Here is a 19,553-nt window from a genome sequence, read left to right as displayed (position 1 = left end):
ACTGTATATATATCACAATATATCATTATCGGGATTTTTGTGGCCACGACAATCGTGTAGTGAAAAATCTGATATCGTGACAGCCCTTTTTTTGCACATAAGATTAAAATTAGAAATCATACCTGCACTAAATAACTATAATGTTTAGTGTCTTTCTCCAAGCCCAGGTGCCTCAGTAGGTCTTCCTCTCCTCCCTCCACCAGCTGGTAGAAAATGTGAAAGTTTCTCTCACCATGGTTTTGGTGAACCACTCTAGACTTTTCCAGCAAATAGCTGAGGATATGGCCACCAACAGCATCTCCCTACGCATTAAAACAAGTGTGAATCTTTTTTAACATGCAATGTTATTTAATGGGATGAAAGTAGTAAGGTATTTGTCGATACCTGACAATCAAACTGGATGTCCATATACTTCCCAAAACGGCTGGAGTTATAATTTTTCATAGTTTTTGCATTTCCAAAGGCCTAAAAGCACATGTAATGAATGTAAAGCATACATAGTGAATGGTCAGACACATTCTGAGAATATTATTGTTGGACTGACCTCTAGTACAGGGTTGGACATAAGCATGCGGTCTCTCACAGTGTCCAGTAAGGTGGAACTAGGGCAGCTGACCGCATAGTACTGCAAGATCTTCTTGGAGGCCTCAGTTTTACCTGCTCCACTCTCCCCAGATATCAAAATAAAGTGGTTGTTGGCTTCTGATAGCATGGTGTGGTAGACATTATCTGCTAATGCATATCTGAGAAAGACAAAAAATTTGTTTCAATTTTATTTACAAATGTCTAAGTTGGACACGAGGACACGAAAGGTTCAGTAGACTTTTTTCTTTAAATGAATGGTTATTGTCATGGTGTAAAGAACAGAAACTGCTCTTTGTTAATAATTGGAATCTTTTCTGGGAGCGTCCTAGGCTTTTTCGCGCTGATGGCCTGCACCCCAGCAGAGTCGGAGCGGAACTCCTTTCGGACAACATCTCCAGGACGCTACGCACCTTATGACTAGTAAGTAAAATCTCAAATAACGGCCCTGATGATTTTTGTTCTACCCGCTAGAAGTACTTGCGCTGTACAATCTATAAAGACTGTGTCTGTTCCCCTGCCATATGTACATTGACTGACAGTCTCCACTGATAAGCCACCACTAAATATTGTAGAAACTTAATTTGCTGTAAAGTTGCTTTGCAATGATTTGTATCGTGAAAAGCGCTGTACAAATAAACTTGAATTGAATTAAGTTACTGGTTTGGCAATGAAGGTAAGTTAAAAACTTACATATGAGGGGGCAGCTCAAAGAAGTTCACTCCCATGTAGAGGTCCATTTGTTTCTTGGTGTAGATGTCCAATTCTTTGTATGGGTTTACAGATATCAGCAGAGTACCTATGTAAGTCTGAGAGTATAGAGATGTTGAGATGACATGAACTTAATCACAATGTAAAAAGCAAAGTAACCTTTGTGTTTGATGTCTGACTCACATAAATCAAATCCTCTGTGAAACGCTTCTTCAGATTGTCCAGGAAGGCTGTCTCACTGTTGTGGGCATCAAGAAGCACAAAGTCCTGGATGCCAACTCGGTCTCTGGCAATCAGGGCTCCCTCCAAGTCCAACTGACCCAGTTTACCCTTTCCTTTCTGCCAATCAGACAAGCACAGCACTGACCATGACCCAGTGCAATTTGTTTACACTGACCAAATCTATAGGATTGTGTCATTCTGCAGGCATAAATTCCAGAAGCTAAGGGTCTGAATATCAATTTCTGTCAAATAATCAGTGACTAATTTCCAAAGAATATTTTCAAAGAGTTAATGGATGCTGCATTTCTTCAGCAATAAAAAATCAGCAGTAAAACTGAGCTGTTTAGTGACTCCTCACCTGTTCATTAATAGATTTCTTTCATTAATAGATTTGTTGAGACTGAGACTGAAAATCGGGGTCTAAGGTCTCTGATTGAGTCACAATCATCCAACCGCATAATCCCCTGCTGATGTTCAACTAAGAACTTTATAATGCTGCTCTCTATTGTAGAGGCTTTTGTAATGAGATATCATCTGCAATGAGTAGACCATGTTCCTGTCCCTATGACTGACAGCTTTGCTTTCGCTAAGAAACCTGTTTAAATAGCATGTTGTGATTGGATTTATTCCACCTACCATATTAGATAACATTCAGTACACCTTAAATACTGGTGGCCATATCTTCCAACTTGGCTCTGGGAGATACTTTCGAAACCCAAGAGTGCTTGTTTTCACTCCACTGAAATATTTCCTGAGATATAGGTTTAATCAAAGCCAACATCAATAGTAAAGTGGGTTTAATCAATGGCAATATATAGCAGTGTGAATAAAGGTAAATTTATTATTCATATTGTAAAAAAAAAAAAAAAAATTTTTAATGGTTTCTTAAGCTTTTAAGCAACTCAGGAAGAGGTTTAGCCAAAATTTTTGCAATTGAACTATTGTCTAAAACCACAATCCTCAACCCAAATGATCAGAATTTGTTCTAGTTACTTCCTTAGTTCAGTGTCTGTCATTGTGTATTAAAAAGATAAGTGTATTTCTCAATATGTGAAAGAAATTTTAAAGGCATGCATTACTCAAATCTTTAAAATTGTGTATTTTTACATGCTAGATATTTTTAGGATTGCCAGTGGTCCTTACTTTTCTTCAGAATTTGCTGTAATTTGTCCTCTTCACATTTTTTTTTTAGAACACAGGATATTTGACTTTCATATAGTAAATTAGAAGAAACAGAAAAGGAAACAAAAAAAAAACTAAGTCTAATCTAACGACTAGAAGCCCCCAAAATCTCCTCCGCCCCCCTTTCACCCCCATAAACCTCATTAGCTCTGAAAGAGGCCAGTTTTTTTGTCCTGTAAATTCCAAAGACGATGGACAATGAAGAAGCTTTTAAAATGCAGTCTACATTCCATTACACATATTCTCTCTGCATATCCTTTCAAAATTTATTCATTAGAAAACATTTAATGTCACACCGAATTTCACACTGGGCAGTCCCAGGACAATAGATGAGATTTGGCCTATTTGGGCTGGTTGGATGTAGAGGGGGAGAGGGCAAAGGAGCAGAAGAGGGAGAGAGAAAGAGGGAGATATGAAGGAGGGACAGAGGAAGGGAGGGAGGGGGTTGCTTATATTTGTCTGATCTGAGAGCTTCTGAAATGAGGCCTTCTTGAGACAACAGGACAGACTAAATTGTGCTGTAACGGTCTGTGTCCCGCTGCTCGCTGAGACACTCATTTAGCATGCCCTTGGGGCACACAATGGAGGCTTGTTCTGAACAGCACAGTTATATGAACACCGTAATCAAGGGTACTGTGTTCGGGAGGGGGGACGTGTTTATTGGATGGAAGATTTTCGTCCACCTGTCCGCCAAAAAAATTTTCATCCCACCGCATGCAAGTTGTGAATCACCACCCACCACCTCACATCACTTTCCGCTTCCCACTATTTCATGTCCTCGCCGCCAACCCCAAAACATGCCCCTCCCCCTCTCGCCCTGCTTTAAGCCAAAGGGGCAGGTGAACAATATCATTGAAGATCCCCCATTTGAGATGTCAGAACCAATCTCAATCTCGGCGTTATTGTGGAGACTCCCCCTCTCTAGTTTCTGTCCCCACATGGGAACAAGCTGAACTCAATGTCACATGAGGAACAATGGACAGAGAGGGGATGCTAATGTTCATAGTGTGACACTTTAGTGTGATAAGACGCATGGACATTGGCACAGGAAAAGCCTGTTCCTCTTCTCCAACGAGAGACTCAAACTGAAGGCAAAGATGTTACTTTCATAGGTCTGTATGGAACCTGTATGGTTCACATATACAGTCAGAAGATTGGACACACTCACCCATTCCAAAAAAAACCCACAAATGAAAGTATGGAAAATGTTAAAGTAATCATAACTTGTATTTTTGATTCTCTTTGCCTAGATTCCAGATTAGTCAACTGCACGAGGTGAATCTTGGGATGCTAAATGAGTTAAAAGGGTTCCCATGCAAAAATAAATAAATAGATATTAAATATGAAAATATTTTCATAATTTCAGGATTTCATAGATATTTGCCAACCAATTTCTAAACCAAGTAAACACTGTAAGCAGTCACACCTTAGACAAAACTATTATGGTCAACCACATTTTAATAATTGCATAGCCTGCAAGAAATGTAAAAACAACATTGAGCCCCAAAGTCAAGAGATCAGTGTCTTCTTCAGTAATTGGGAGATTTAGTCTTTCTCTTCTAAAGAGAATAAAATAGACATAAAGGCACAAATCATTTAAGTCACAAGGCCGGTCACCCTTATGTCACATCAGGTGCATCTGTTTCCCTCTTTAGTATAAAAGCTATTGTCTTTTAATTAAGAGATGCTCCTTCAGCCTGATCTAAAATGTCAGTCGCGGCTGAGTTGAGATGACCTCCACCAAATCAGAGAGGGAGGGAAGGAGAGAAGGGAGAATGGAGGAAGAGAGAGAAAGATACAGCAAAGACATCCTACTCCTCAGAAGGCCTGGCCAAGAATAGGAAAGACTAGACAGAATGGGCAATAGCACTCCTAAAGTGAACGGCTAGGTCTAGTTACATCTCTCTTTCTCAGCGTAAAGGAACCTGAAGTTTTGACAGGTTTACAGCTTGTGATTAATCAGCTGGGTGACATACTGGATATTGCGCTACGCTGAAGCTTTTCAAACAGGAAGCAAAAACTGAAAAGAGCACATTAATGGTCTCTTTGAATGCTGGAAGTATTGCTTCTTTTGATCTTTCTTTTGATATTTGCTTTTCATATTTCCTTTTCATTGCTATTATTTATATGCCATTGTTGTCTTTGCTGCAGAAGATTGCTGGCTGATTGTAAAGATAATAGCAGTTAGAACTTACGTTGAGTCAAATATAAATGTTCATTCAAATATCTCTAGATACATGCAAACAGATCTTACCTGCATCTTTGGTCAGCTGCCGATCAAAATATGGGAACTGCTCACATCCAGACCAACACTGTCCTAAATAGTCCTTTCTCCGTCCAGCTAGAGCCAAGCAAATCCTACCATCCCAGCATCTGCCATGGAACACCTCAGAATTCCATTGTGGATCTAAAAAAAACAATCTTGATTTAGAATTTTCTCCAAAAACTCATCAAAAGTTTTTCTAACACGGCTTGCGAGCAGTTCAAACTAAGGTGGCTCAAACGCGGAGAGGATGCCCATCTATTATTGCTGTGCTCTTCGCAGTAATGACCCATGTTCTGGTTGCAAGACCTGGGTATTTAATGATTCATGGCCCAGTCAGGAGGGGGTTCAGAGAACCAGAGATCTTATTCAGTGCTTACCTAGGTGTCTACCACTGCGCTGGGTGTAACACAAAGATACAGAAGAAACACAATCCGATATCAACCCTTCCCCCAGTCCTCTACCTCTGCTACGGTAAAACCAAACATTACAACAGAGCGGCTCCTGTTTCTGATCTTTGATTAGGGAAATAGATTAATGGCTAATTAACCACTGTGCATTCAATCAGTGAGTTTGAATGAGACGCTAAATAAAGATGTCATCGGGGCAGACGGCATGCACTCCTTCGTGCTCTTGGCCACTTGAAGCCAGCTGGCTCAGGACTCAACCAGCATATGTTAGCCATTCAATCACAGCTTGTCCTGAAATTTAGCAGGGCTTATGAACGATCACTACATGTGGTTCTTGGATGGACTAGACTGGAAGAGGTCTTTGACAGTGATGACTACGAAGCCCAACCTTATTTTCCCTTTGTCTTTGTTATCTGACTCATGCTTGAGACGACTGACTGGTGTCTCTTTTCGCTCTGCTAATGACCCAAATAATCCAGCAGGAAAGATTGAGTTTCCTACAGCACTTGCCTTGGATCTCAAGTGTGTGAGATATACTGTGTCAAGCTTGACAAGCATGTGATGTTCAGTGTCACTCTTGCTAATTTCAACAAGGTGACATGTGAGGCCAGTTTCCATTGGAGTGCACTTGAACTTTCTTGTCAGCTTTTATTATCTATAATGAGCAGGTTATGAACTTGACCCTTACTAAATGGATATTCACTGTTCGATACAGATAAGCTCAATCATTTAGCAACTTATCCCACATTTAATGAACAAATGAATGAATTAATGAATTAATGAAGGAATGAATAAATAAATAAAGACAGAAGTTACAGTGGTGCATTTACAATGGAAGTGAATGGGCCTAATTTGTAAGAATTTAAAAGTTTTTAACATTTTATAAAAATGCTTACAATAATTATTGTCGAAACTTGTGCATTATTTGATGTTTTAAGGTTTATGGCATTCTGCTGTCATGGCAATATAATTGTAAAATTGGATATATCTTTACACAGAAATGATATGTGAATTTCACACCAAAACCATGCTAACATGCATGCTGTTTATGTCTATACTATTGAAACAGTGAGTATATTAACAATAATGCATCAGCCCATTTACTTACAATGTAAGTGCCTCACTGTAAACCAGATTTACACATTTTTTAAAGAAAAAGAGGGACAAGTGGAGATGAACTTTTCTGGTAATAAATAATTATGTCACAAATGCTGTTGACTGAGTTTAAAGGGATAGTTCGCCCAAAAATGAAAATTCTATCATCATTTACTCACCCTCATGTCATTCCAAACCTGTATGACTGACTTCCTTTCCTTCTGTGGAACATAAAATGTGACCCTGGACCATAAAACCAGTCTTAAGTTGCACCTTAATTTTTGATTAGTAATATGCATTGCTAAGAACTAGTTTTTTTGCACCCTCAGATTCCAGATTTTCAAATAGTTGTATCTAAGCCAAATATTGTCCTATCCTAACAAACCTTACATCAATGGAAAGCTTATTTATTCAGTAAATGTATAAATCTAAATTTTGAAAAATTGACCCTTATGACTGGTTTTGTGGTCCAGGGTCACAAATAAGATATTGTGAAAATGTCTCTGTAATTTTTTTGTAGAATGGAAATTTATGGTCACCAAAATTGTTTGACAACTTTTTTCAAAATATCTTCTTTTGTGTTCCACAGAAGGGTGAACTATACATTTACGTTGAGCACAGAATATTACTTTAAACTTGTTCAAAATAATTGTTTGCTCTCATCAAATGGCCTTAGAGTTCTGTATCTATTGCAAACAACAAATCCATTGCACTGTAAAGGTAGGACTACACACACCCATCTATCCACAGTCATATTAAAAGTTGTCCCATTCACAACCTCTGTTGTCAAGGCTACCTTCGCCCCTTACACCACAGGCCCGTTCTGCTCTCCCCCCTCCCCCCCTCTACACACAAAAGTAAATAAATTTGTATTATATAAAGTCATAAGTCAAGTTGCATGTACATGTAGCTGTTAAAAAGTAATAAAAGCAATAATGATAATATAGGTCTAACTGATTTCAGTCACTAAATCTGCTTTGCTTCTTAAAATAAACAGACATAAAAACTACATAAAACAGAAGAAGTGCATAAAAAATGATTCTAAGAATCGACCTTTCTTTAAACCATGTCTAATAAACAAAGAGACATAAGAGCAAAATATCATTAGGGTAATACACATAAAATACACACTAAAACATTGCTATAATGCATTAACTAAACAACTTGACTAGTAACATAAAACACTATAACGAAAAAACAATAAGGTATTCATTTCAGTAAAATAAAACCATGTGTGATGCGTCTGGGAACGTCCTGTTTAATCTAAAATTATTTTAAGTTAAGTTAAGTTTCTCTTTTATTGTCTCCCTTAGGAGAAATTTGTCTTAGGCAACTGGGAGAGCAGATCAAACATACAAAAATAAAATAAAATAAAAATTACACCATTCCAAAACATATAATTCCTATACAATCCTAATAATACACCAACATTACATGTTACCCATCACCTTACCCTCACAACAATTTCAATCACTTATTCAATAATTTGACAGATAATGGATTTAAAGAACATTTGTATCTATTCATTTTACAGATTGGAACCCTAAATCTCCTGCCCGAGGGCATTAGCTCGTTCTCCTTATGGAGAATATGGCTTTGGTCACCAATAATTTTAAGACTCTGCTTCCTAACAGACCTCTCAAAAATGTCCTGAAGAGAAAGTGGAGACAACATACCAATTATTTTTCCAGCTCTTCTAACCACATTTTGAAGTTGTGACCTAAGTTTAACAGTCAAATTTCCAAACCATATTGTAAAACCATAACATATTATAGATTCAATAGCTGATCTGTAAAACAATAACATGATAGTTTTATCCACTCCATAAACCCGGAGCCTTCGCAAAAAATGCAAGCGCTGACTAGCTCGTGTTATCAGTTTACCGTTTTTGACTGTAAATTATACATTGATTTGTTATTTTTACTTCTAAAAACTGTAAAATTAACAACATTTTACTGTAAAATTACATGAAATGTCTGGTTAGTTTTTCCCTGTATATAGTACTTACTGTTAACCTATTAACAGTTTTTTTCCGTAGCGTTTTTACAAAATTTTACAGTTAAAATTACACTTATTTTTTACAGTGTAGTCCACTTGATGACTCCATTGCAGCTGAGAATCAAAGTAGATACCTAAATACTTATATGTTGTTACCTGCTCAACTTCCTCCTCATTAACTAAAATTGGACTATAATCACCCACCAACCTCGGGTCAAAGATCATTTCTTTAGTTTTTTTGACATTCAACATCAAGTTGTGTTCCTCACACCACTGCACGACCCCTTCTATCTCTGATTTATACATGCAATTGTATGACAAAGTAACTTAATTCAACTGACATGTTTAGGCTATGTTTACATTATCGTTCCCTTCACATTACAAACTTGGCAAATAGTGTCAGTGCAGTGGCTGAGCCTGAAAGAAGCACAGAACACACGGGCTTTAGGACCCAGCGCTCTTCAGTAGGAGCGTCTTTTTGTCCGTTGCAAGCGCGCATTGATTGTGACCATTGTGACTTCGCGATTTACCATCTGTAGTGTCCCATGTGGTTCAAGTCAATTAACGTCACCGGCCGGATATTTGAAACCTATATTTCAAAATTCAAAAAGTGTTCTGAAGTTATGTTTAAAAGACGGATAGAAAATGATCAGATTCTTGAATATCTGTGGAAGTGCCATTTCTTGGAAGTGACTGCACAATTCTGGTTTCCATTCTCCACTATGCAAATATTAAACGTTAATCTTTCAATTATTAATTACAATAATAATACTTGTAGTTATAAGCAGCAGTATGAAAGAATTAGATGTGTTCACGTAGTTCATTTGTGGCACTCAGCATAGATTAAGTAACTAATAGCCTATAAAGTGTCCAAATATATGACAGTAAACGGATTTAAAACACACTTTGTGTGTCTGTCGTCAATATCATTATCTGCTGCCTCTCATATTTATTTCACAGGAGAGCCTTTAACTCTCTGCTTGCTCTTACGAGTCTGTCATATCTGTGTGAAATCTGTCAAGCCCAGCGCGCCACTCAGCGCGTTCTTCCCGCCGCAGTGTAGCAAACGACCGCGGCTTCAAAGGCGGTTAAATCAAGATCAGAACACTGAACTATTGCTCTTATCAGGACAGAATATCTCACAGACCCGCACGGAGAGGATGTGTCTTTATTTAAACCTGTAAAACAATAACGGTTCTACTTATAAACAGGTGAACAACACCAGGAACTCTTATTTGTGTTATTTTGTGTTGCCTATGGCTACAGGGGAACATGGAAATCACTGCTCAATGTGTTACAGATCTCGTGTTTATAGACGTTTATATTCGTTTTTCCGAGTTTATAGGAATCCGTAGTTTGTAAAACAAAGCTTCCAGTAGAAACGGAGGATTTTGTCTAAACTCTCAGCTTTTTCGTTTCTATTTTTTGGGGGGGATAAGAAACCTACTGCACAAAGAAAACACGGAGAAAAAACGCACATCTCTGAGGAAAGAACGTTTTGATGAAATACAAGCATTGGAAACCAGGTGAGATGCTCTGGCAGATCATTTAGGTGATTGTGGAGGCAAGGCAACAGCTGTCAGTGAGCTGGGACCCCCTCCTCTCTTCACGCAGTGCGCATGACCGTCCAGAGAGAACCGCACAGACGAGGGAAATTTAAAAAACGGTTTTTTCTTGCGGGACAACAAGTGCCCCGACCAACAGTAGAGCTTTCCTCTGTCTCGTTATCCAAGATTTTCTATACCGCAGAACAACTGCAGCATTAACAGGTAAGATGCGGTTTATTTCATGTTTCCATTTTCTTATTTTTAAATAAGCTAAGATGATGCGCACCTGTTTCGGACTGACATATTATGCAGCATGAACACTGATGTGTGACATAAATATAGGACTTTATTTAATAGCTGGTGTTTTGTAGACAACTGCAAAAAGTTTCGCGTCTATGTTTAAGAAATAACGCCTTTTGGTTAAATTAAGTATTACTTATATGAAATATTGAGACGTGACAGGTTGGCTATACGGTGACTGAAGACGTCTGATGATCTCCGTTTAGTCAACAAAGCAACTATCACATCAACACTGGATTGTAAAAATTACATTTGTATCTTTTTGTTTCTTGCTCACCCAGTTATTGGGTCTCAGGTTTTTGTTGGTGACTTCCTACTTTATTAATATTTTCAAATTAGTGTGTTCTCATGTCAGATTGTTTTTTGGTAACACTTTATTTTAAGGTGTCCTTGTTACGCATGTTACAGGTACTTACTATTATAATAACAATTAATTATGCATAATTACATGCAAGTAACCCTAAGCCAAACCCTAATCCTAACCACATAGTAAGTACCTGAGATGTATGTGTGTGTATATGTATGTATGTGTATATGTATATGTATGTGTGTATATATATATATATATATATATATACACCTTGCTACGTGTACTGTGTTAGGCTAACCGAGACTTGTCATTTGCACATATATATTGTTGCTCTTTTGTTAGTTTTGACTGCTTTTATTGTCCTCATTTGTAAGTCGCTTTGGATAAAAGCGTCTGCTAAATGACTAAATAAATAAACATGTAGTTAATTAATAATACTCAATACTTTAATGTATAATTACACTGTAATAAGGACACCTTAAAATAAAGTGTAACTTTCTTGGGGGGAAATAGTCACACTTTTTGACTGTGTGTATTTGCGCTTTCACGGGAATGCACATTTCTAAAATTCCCTTTCTTTTTTTTTATCTCTGCTTTGCATGGTTCATTTACTTGCGTTTTATCTGCCAGAAGATGATTGAAAGTGGAATAACAAGCAGGATGTCAGGAATTCATGAAAACCCTGTGCAAAGTCACCACACCTCCGCACAAGACTACAGGTAGGGGGTGATTTACTTTGATGGCTGAACCCACTGCTTTTGAACCTTGAGCAGATTAGAGAATAAAAAGATAATTTCAGGATGAAGAAGAGCACTGCTAATCTTAATACAATCTCCACCTTCCCTATTCTGTAAAATAAAGGTGTGTTTTGAGAGGCAGGGAATTGGGGTTTGTGAAAAAAGAAAGGAGCGAGAGAATACATCATCTTTGCTCTGAATGGATCTGTCAGAAAGCATCAGCTCTGTTTACACGCCCGCTGTCGGCACACGGAGGGATTGAGGACCTTGGCGGGGGCCCCCACGGGTCACCAAGGAGAAGTGGCTCCCAGTTAGAATGTAAACGAGGGCGACTTGAGCTGTGATAAACCGTGACTGTGTGCGCCCGCCTCCCCCTTTCTGTGGGACACGTAATGGTTTGCATCAATGAGCAAATAAAATCATTTTTTCTTCCACTTGTATAACTGCACCCTAATGACCGTAAACTGTACAATACACAGCTGGGTTTACAATTAGACTTCAGAAATGCTAATAAGTACAAGGATGTAGGCCCCCTTTTCTTGACGATCCTAAATTTGAGTTTATGTGGCATGTTATGAATTCTTTCCAAAATCAAGCCCCCTCTCCTCCCAATTACTGAAGCGCAGTTTTTAAGTCAGTACTATAACAAATACCATTATTATTCTTTTCCTTTATTATATGCATCAATGTGCATCAATCTCAGACCTGCAGTGTAAGACAACGTTTTCTAAAACTAAATGTTAATGGGCTTCTGATGTTACAGAACAGCCATTGTCTGGCAACACAACAAGTGGATGCTCTTCTTGGCAACATTTAACTGTCGGTTATAGTCACGTCAAAATCAGTTTTAGATCCGTTTTCTCTGGCTTTGTGTGAAGGATTCTACGCACTTAATATAATTTTTATACAATATTATAATCTAAAATATTTTCTGTATAGAATATTTAAATAAAAAATATATAAAATAGGTATTATTATTTAAATAAAATATATAATATTCAACACACAACTTGAGGGAGTTTAACAGTTGTTGTGGCAATTAATTACATGTAAACGTAAGCTTGTGGCAGACACTTCTATCCAAAATGACTTACACAGCTTTCAAATAATAAGTATTGTAAGAAAAATATCCATATTCAAAACGTAATAATCACTTTAATGTAGCTTGGCGCCAACAGTTGTACACAGAAGCAGCTCCGGGCGGATGACGTATGAGGTCAGCGTTGCGCATGCGCCGCTCAGAAGTTAAGTTGTTTAGGATAACATTTCAGTTTATTCGTTCAGTGTTAAATTACACTTTAGTAATATAAGTTCATATTGGCTTACAAAATTAATAGAGACCAATATTAATGAGGAAATCGATATTTAAAAAAAATATAATAAAATTCTGCTACAAAATGAAAGGGCGAAGAAATCTATTTTAATTCCATTAAATGTTTACACTCAACAGGAAAAGACTGATTAAAGCTCATCAATAAGAAGTAGAACTTATAAAGCCAGTTGTTAAACTGTCCCATTCCCTTCGCAAGGTGTCTTTTTCATGTCTTTATGTGGATAGGCATTAGGAAGACATTTCAAAGCACATGACAGTGTAGTGTTGACATGTTCAGTGTCTAAGGTTTCATGCTAGCAAGTGTGTGTGTGTGTGTGTGTGTGTGTGTAAAAAGGATAATTTTTCAGAAGCTCCAAACCAGGGCAATCATGGTGCTCAAGGCCATGTCCCCAAGTTCTTCCTTTAATGCTGTAATTTATTCAGGTGGAAGACTGTGTGTGCAGTGTGGCTTGACCTCCAACTCCTTCAACGACCCCCTCCCAGCTACCCCCCTTTGGTACTGTCTGATGCCTCCGTGTGTGTGTGTGTGTGTGTGTGTGTGTGTGTGTAAAAAGAATAATTTTTCAGAAGCTCCAAACCAGGGCAATCAGGGTGCTCAAGGCCATGTCCCCAAGTTCTTCCTTTAATGCTGTAATTTATTCAGGTGGAAGACTGTGTGTGCAGTGTGGCTTGACCTCCAACTCCTTCAACGACCCCCTCCCAGCTACCCCCCTTTGGTACTGTCTGATGCCTCCAGGCGGGGGGGATGGGGCAGAAGGGGACAGGGGTTGGGTGGAAAGGGACAGGGAAACAGATGGCATCCTATTTTTCTCTGTTGTGTGAGGCCTGTCATTCCAGTAGATTAATGCAAGGGGTTGGTTAAAAAAAAAAACCAGTAAAGACAATCAAGGAAGGGTCTGGGGGGGAAACAATAGAGCCACGTGCCGCTGTGCAGATTTGTCGTTTGGGACACAATAGGTGATCATTTTTCAATGGGGCTGGACCAACTGTTGCAGGCAACGCGTGCCACATACCCATGTTTCAAATGATCTCATGCGTTGTTTACATATGATTCAGCCAATGACAGTGAAGAAGGCGGTAGTCACCTGACCACTGTTAGAGGTTGGTTTAATGGACAGGGGGGCACTGAAGTGTCCAGACATACAAAATAACTGAAAAGTGAGGGTTGTCATAGCGACCCTAATTATTGGACTGAATAGCGAGTGTGTAGTGAAGTCTGGAGAGAATACAAGAGGGTTTCTCTGCTTTCTTGATGCTTCGTCCAAATGAAGAAATGGCTGAGTAAATAATTCTCCCTGCACTGGATTAGATCAGAGGGTGAGAGTATTTTTATTTCCATCCCTAAACAACAGATTTACAAATAGACTTTATTGTTTAGCTATTTACAAGAAAACCTGTTAAAAAAGAAAAGAATAGAATTAGTTTATGTAGGCCAAAAATAATACGAATGTAACATTAGGAACTGACAATTAGAAGACAAAATTGAATTGAAGTGCAATTGTTTGCACAGTTCTCTTTTTTCATATAAAATTCATATTTGTGCTTTAGCACTGAGAGTTATACTGTGTTTTTGTAGACTCCTGACTACTGACCCTTCGCAGCTGAAAGACGAGCTGCCTGGTGATCTTCAGTCCCTGTCCTGGCTCACCTCTGTGGATGTTCCCCGACTGCAGCAGATAGGACCTGGACGACCTGATTTTGCCAGTTCTGCTCAGAACAGCCTGCTGGAGCGGCAGACAGGTCAGGAGCTTTATAGACTGTGTATGGTTAGAATGGATTGAGTTAAAAATGGCAGTCCAAAAAAAAAGAAAGAAAAATCTGAATTCATCCAACAACATCTCCGACGTCAAACTGGATATCTTAGCCTTTAATTAAAGGCTGTTATTTATTCGCATTCACATTTATTTATTTGTCATTTTTATGTCTTTAGCATATTTGCCATTTTACTTTTTTTTTTTTTTTTTTACCAAACCTTGAGATTATTCTTTGACCCAGTTTTTTTTTAATGAATATTAAAAAAAGGATTTTTAGAAAGCTGTGCCTTAAAGGGTGTTCATCCATGATGAAATGAAAATTCTGTCATTAATTAATTAGCCTCATGTCGTTCCAAACCCGTAAGACCTTCGTTCATCTTCGGAACACAAGTTAAGATATTTTTGATGGAATCAGAGCTCTCTGAGCCTCCATAGACAGCAAGGATACTACCACGATCAAGGCACAGAAACGTAGCAAGTACATCGGTAAAACAGTCCATGTGACATCAGTGGTTCAACCGTAATTTTACGAAGCTACGAGAATACTTTTTGTGCGCAAAGAATGCGCGCGCTTTCTACTGAACGTAAACAACGCTGATTACGTTCTGGGTTACTCTCCAAAATTGTGGAAGATGGTAAACTGGGGGAGAAGAATTGCTGAATAAATTATGTTATGCGCACAAAAAGTATTCTCGTAGCTTCGTAAAATTACGGTTGAACCCCTGATGTCACATGGACTGTTGTACCGATGCCCTTGCTACGTTTCTGAACCTTGATCGTGGTAGTACCCTTGCTGTCTATGGAGGCTCAGAGAGCTCTCAGATTCCATTAAAAACATCTTCATTTGTGTTCCGAAGATGAACGAAGGTCTTACAGGTTTGGAACGATATGAGGCTGAGTAATTAATGACAGAATTTTCATTTTTGGGTGAACTAACCCTTTAACAGTAGTGGACTGAATCCCTAAAAAAACACTTTGCTGAACCTTTCAGCTCAGCTGAATAGCATGACGGTAGCAGGAGGAGCAGGATCTGTGATTCAGCTACAGAGTGAAATGCAGCACAGCCCTCTGGCCATCAGTAGCGTGAGTGAGGTTTCAGATTTCAAACAATTTCATATTACGTATACAACCAATTCAGAACTTAACAACCATTTGTAATAGAGCTAAAATAATCTTGTGTTTATAGATGTATTCTGTGTTGTTTTTGTAGATGCCCCAGTTTTCCCCTGGGTTTCCGTGTGCCGCATCAGTGTACCAGACCGCCCCTCAACAAGTTCTCACTTTCACTCAGGCAAACCAACAGGTTGGTTCAGTAATTGGGATTATTTGTAAGGACTGTTCAAAGTAGTAATATTATATATCAAGATACCATTTCTGTGTTACATTCTTTAGTGTTCTCCCGGTGGGATTTATGGCAACTACAACAGCCAGAGTCTGTTTCCTCAACCCCGTATTACTGCTCACAACCAGGACTTGCAGCCCAAGACTTTTCCTAAACCCATCTACTCCTACAGGTGAAATAAGGTTCACTGCGACAGCCTCTGAAAAACATTAAAGGCATTAAAGATTTTATTTATCTAAAGTTGACTATGTTTGATATCTTTTCTCAGCTGTCTGATCGCCATGGCTTTGAAGAACAGCAAACCGTCGCAGCATGGCCAATCCAGGGCTCAAATCGTTGACTATTAGAGTGCTAGGAAACAGTTTCATCTTTGATTGACATCTTTGATCTGACAACCACCCACAACACTCTTGCATCACAGCAGTGCATTTTCTTACATTTAAGGCTGGTTCAAGTCACAAAGCAAACTCATGCAGAAATACACGCCTTGTTTCTAGGAAGACACATGACAAATGAAAACGCTATGCATTCTAATATTGACTAGAGATGTCAAGCATGCTTCATTTCCCCCCCAAAAAACTGGAGCCTGTGCCCATGACACACTATGAGATTTTCAGTACTCCTACTGCACAAAATCTGCAGAATTGCTCTGACTTTACGCAACTAGCGTTGACTCCTCCACACTGTAAAACGGGGCAAAACTCTGGTAATGATTAATGTAGTGTATTCCAGGCTTCAGTCATTTATCAGATACTTTAATCTAAAGCGACTTGAGGAGATGAGGAGCCACACAGGCATTTTATCATACAAGAACCAACCATATTCATAGTACCACTATGCAAAGCATAAGCTGAAGTAGTACCGACACTAGAGCAGACAAGTAACGGTAGAAATCTAACCTGTCATTAATATTGTCCTGTTTTGCTACTTTTTCTTTTACCAGATGAATTAGACAAACTCATTACAGACAGACCGGAGAGGTGCAGACAAAAGTCCATTGAGACTGGCATGACTCGCTTGCCCAGCTGCCCACCAGGGCCGACCCTCCCAATACCAGCGCAGATGCAGCCCCAACCAGTGGTCACTCTCTCTCTACAGTGCCTCCCTATGCATCAGCACCTTCAAATGCAGCTCCAGAATCAGTCTCGCTTGGCTCCGGCCTCCCCTGCTCCTGCTCAGACACCCCCTCTCCACACCGTCCCCGACCTGACAAACAGCTCGCACAGCGACTTCTACACGGTTCACACCGACATGAATTCAGAGGTGGACGCACTGGACCCAAGTATTATGGACTTCGCCTGGCAAGGTAACTATGTTAATAATCGACTGATATTAAAATATTGAAAGCTCAGAACGTTTGTTTGTATCTAAGCTGATATCTAACACAGTTCTCCTCTTCTGATTGCAGGAAACCTGTGGGAGGAGATGAAGGATGACAGCTTTAACCTGGAGGCATTAGGTACACTCAGTAACTCCCCACTTCGGCTGTCTGACTGTGACCTGGACACTGGCAATGTCACGCCTGTGTCCAATGCAGGAGGACTGCCTTACCCAGACCTGCAGGTGACAGGCCTCTACTCTTCATACTCGGCTGTGGATGCCCTTTCTAACCAGTACATGAACACACAAGGAGCAACAAAGCCTATCGTTTTGCTTTAATTGCACCAGCAAGAAATTAAACAAGCTGAGCTTTACTTCCCAGGACCATCTATAAAGCTTTCAATCCTAGCCTTCGTGGCGTGTCAGACTCCAAAAAACATCCTGCAACACAGATTTCTTCCAAGGCAGCCAAAAATGTTTAGCAAAATTGTTGCAACATCAGATAGAAAGCATTACGATATCCTGAACTGAGTAGCATTTATGGTGACGTCACAGTATTCAAAGGTGTCATTTGCATTGACTGTATTAATTGCATTAAAAGCAATGGGTTTGAAGGGACCAAATCAGCAATTGTTTTTTTTTTAGAGAATTTGCATGGTGAGAGAGTATGATTGATAAGGAGTTTAGATTTCCTCAGTGCAGATACTGGCATTGTGGCCGAACGTAATCATACAAACTACAGTGTTGTTATCATTATACGCCTAATGCAAATTGTGAGTTAACACAACACTTAAGGAACAAAGATCAAATCATGGGAATTATGATTTTGGGTGTTGCCAAGCTTTTTTCTGTACCATAAAAGGAACTTGTTTTCTTCTCATTTTGTCCATGTAACTGTTAGCCTTGTAACTGTAGTTGTGTGTCTTTTGTTGTACTGTGATAGACACTGTATCTGCTCTTTAATGTTTGTTTATTATTTATATTTATGAAAAGAGCTGAAATGGTGACATGAATCATTTTTTATTGTACATATCTAAATATTTTGAATGCAAGCAATAAAATTTCAGATTCAGATTGAAAGATGTATTCATTTAACTTGCTTTTAATTCTAATGACTTTAATTTTTAGCTGCATATGCATTTACATGACCAGTGTTGGGAAGGTTACTTCGGAAATGTAATAGGTTACAGATTACCCTATCTAAAATGTAATAAGTAGAGTAACTATTTCAATTACTTTATTAAAGTAATGTAACGGATTACATTTGATTACTTTTCAAAATTTCAAATGTTTTCAACTACAGGTGCATCTAAAAAAAATTTGAATCATGGAAAAGTTCTTTATTTTTTGTAATTTAATTCAAAAAAGCAAACTTTCCTATATTCTAGATTCATTGCACACAAACTGAAATATTTCAAGAGGTTTTTTTTGTTTTAATTCTGATGGTTACAACTTACAGCTTAAAAAATTTGAATATTTTCTCAAAGATCAATCAAAAAAAATTTGATTTTAATTACGTTTTTAATTAAGTTTAATTATGCACTCAATACTTGGTTGGGGCTCCTTTTGCACGAATTACTGCTTCAATGCGGCGTGGCATGGAGGAGATCAGCCTGTGGCACTGTTATAATATTAGTGACAATAGTGACAATATTAGTGACATTACATAAATGAAATGCCACCCTGCATATAGAGTGCGGGTAGAATAATTTGGCAAAAACAAAGCAAATACTGTATATATACACAACTGAACAAAATGTCGACCCATCTGTATTTCTAAGATTAAGATCATTATGAATTGGATAAATGACCACAAACTCACCAAGATGAAAACACGGATTATTTAATCCATAATTATAAATCTCTTTTTAAAAACAGCCTGATAAACAGTCGACAAAGTCAGGCACTTTGGCTCTAGTATTAATCGGACTTGTATGTTCTAAAAGCACACAAACTCGATTAAAGGCATTACATCTGATCAAGAAGTCTTCTTTAATCAGAATCAACAGCTGAGTACAGTACAGCATCAGTAGGTACACATATTTATCCATTCATAGAACCAGCACATACTGTACGGCTGCATTCATATGAACAGAAGAATTACCTGCAGTCATGTGAAATAAACTATACAAACAACCGAAATTCAAGCCATTAAAATATACAGTTGCCCTGATATTGATAACACTTTTATAACAACTTTCATTATTATGAAATATAGTTAACACTAAGCAGATTAGTTAATGTACATTCAATATGAACAGATAAACGAATCAAAGTTTCATGACAAATTGATTGTACATTAACAATTCTCTAAGCATTACAGTAGCCTATATATTGCAATGCAATGTTTGTTCATAACTACTGTATGTTATCAGAAATGAACGTTATTATCAAGAATTACCCTGATATCTACATAGTGATTATTTAGGTGGAATACTGTTACTTCA

At 38.3% G+C, this 19,553-nt stretch overlaps 1 protein-coding gene and 1 pseudogene across 1 annotated transcript; one reads left to right on the top strand and one right to left on the bottom strand.

The window, feature by feature from the left end:
- LOC107752153 (unconventional myosin-Ih-like) overlaps window positions 1-1,712 on the bottom strand; it is a 12,626-nt pseudogene extending 10,914 nt beyond the window's left edge.
- Window positions 1,713-11,253: 9,541 nt separating this feature from the next.
- Window positions 11,254-17,731, top strand: LOC107752149 (forkhead box protein N4-like). Its single transcript, XM_016568037.1, has 8 exons — window positions 11,254-11,339; window positions 14,267-14,430; window positions 15,436-15,527; window positions 15,655-15,747; window positions 15,837-15,958; window positions 16,055-16,101; window positions 16,730-17,092; window positions 17,195-17,731. Exons 1-8 carry the CDS (start codon window positions 11,254-11,256, stop codon window positions 17,443-17,445), a joined length of 1,218 nt encoding a protein of 405 aa, XP_016423523.1. The 3' UTR covers window positions 17,446-17,731.
- Window positions 17,732-19,553: the final 1,822 nt, after the last annotated feature.

Source organism: Sinocyclocheilus rhinocerous, unplaced genomic scaffold (assembly GCF_001515625.1).
Source record: "Sinocyclocheilus rhinocerous isolate Xijiao unplaced genomic scaffold, SAMN03320098_v1.1 scaffold1312, whole genome shotgun sequence".
NCBI lineage: Eukaryota > Metazoa > Chordata > Actinopteri > Cypriniformes > Cyprinidae > Sinocyclocheilus > Sinocyclocheilus rhinocerous.
Note: the sequence above shows the minus strand (reverse complement) of the source record. Positions and strands in the feature narration are given on the sequence as shown.

Coding starts and splice junctions, on each gene's coding strand:
- LOC107752149 (XM_016568037.1), top strand. CDS start 11,254: ATGATTGAAAGTGGAATAACAAGCAGGATGTCAGGAATTCATGAAAAC. Junction 15,748..15,836: donor TCACTCAGGCAAACCAACAG/GTTGGTTCAGTA, acceptor TACATTCTTTAG/TGTTCTCCCGGTGGGATTTA. Junction 16,102..16,729: donor CAGCAAACCGTCGCAGCATG/GCCAATCCAGGG, acceptor TTCTTTTACCAG/ATGAATTAGACAAACTCATT.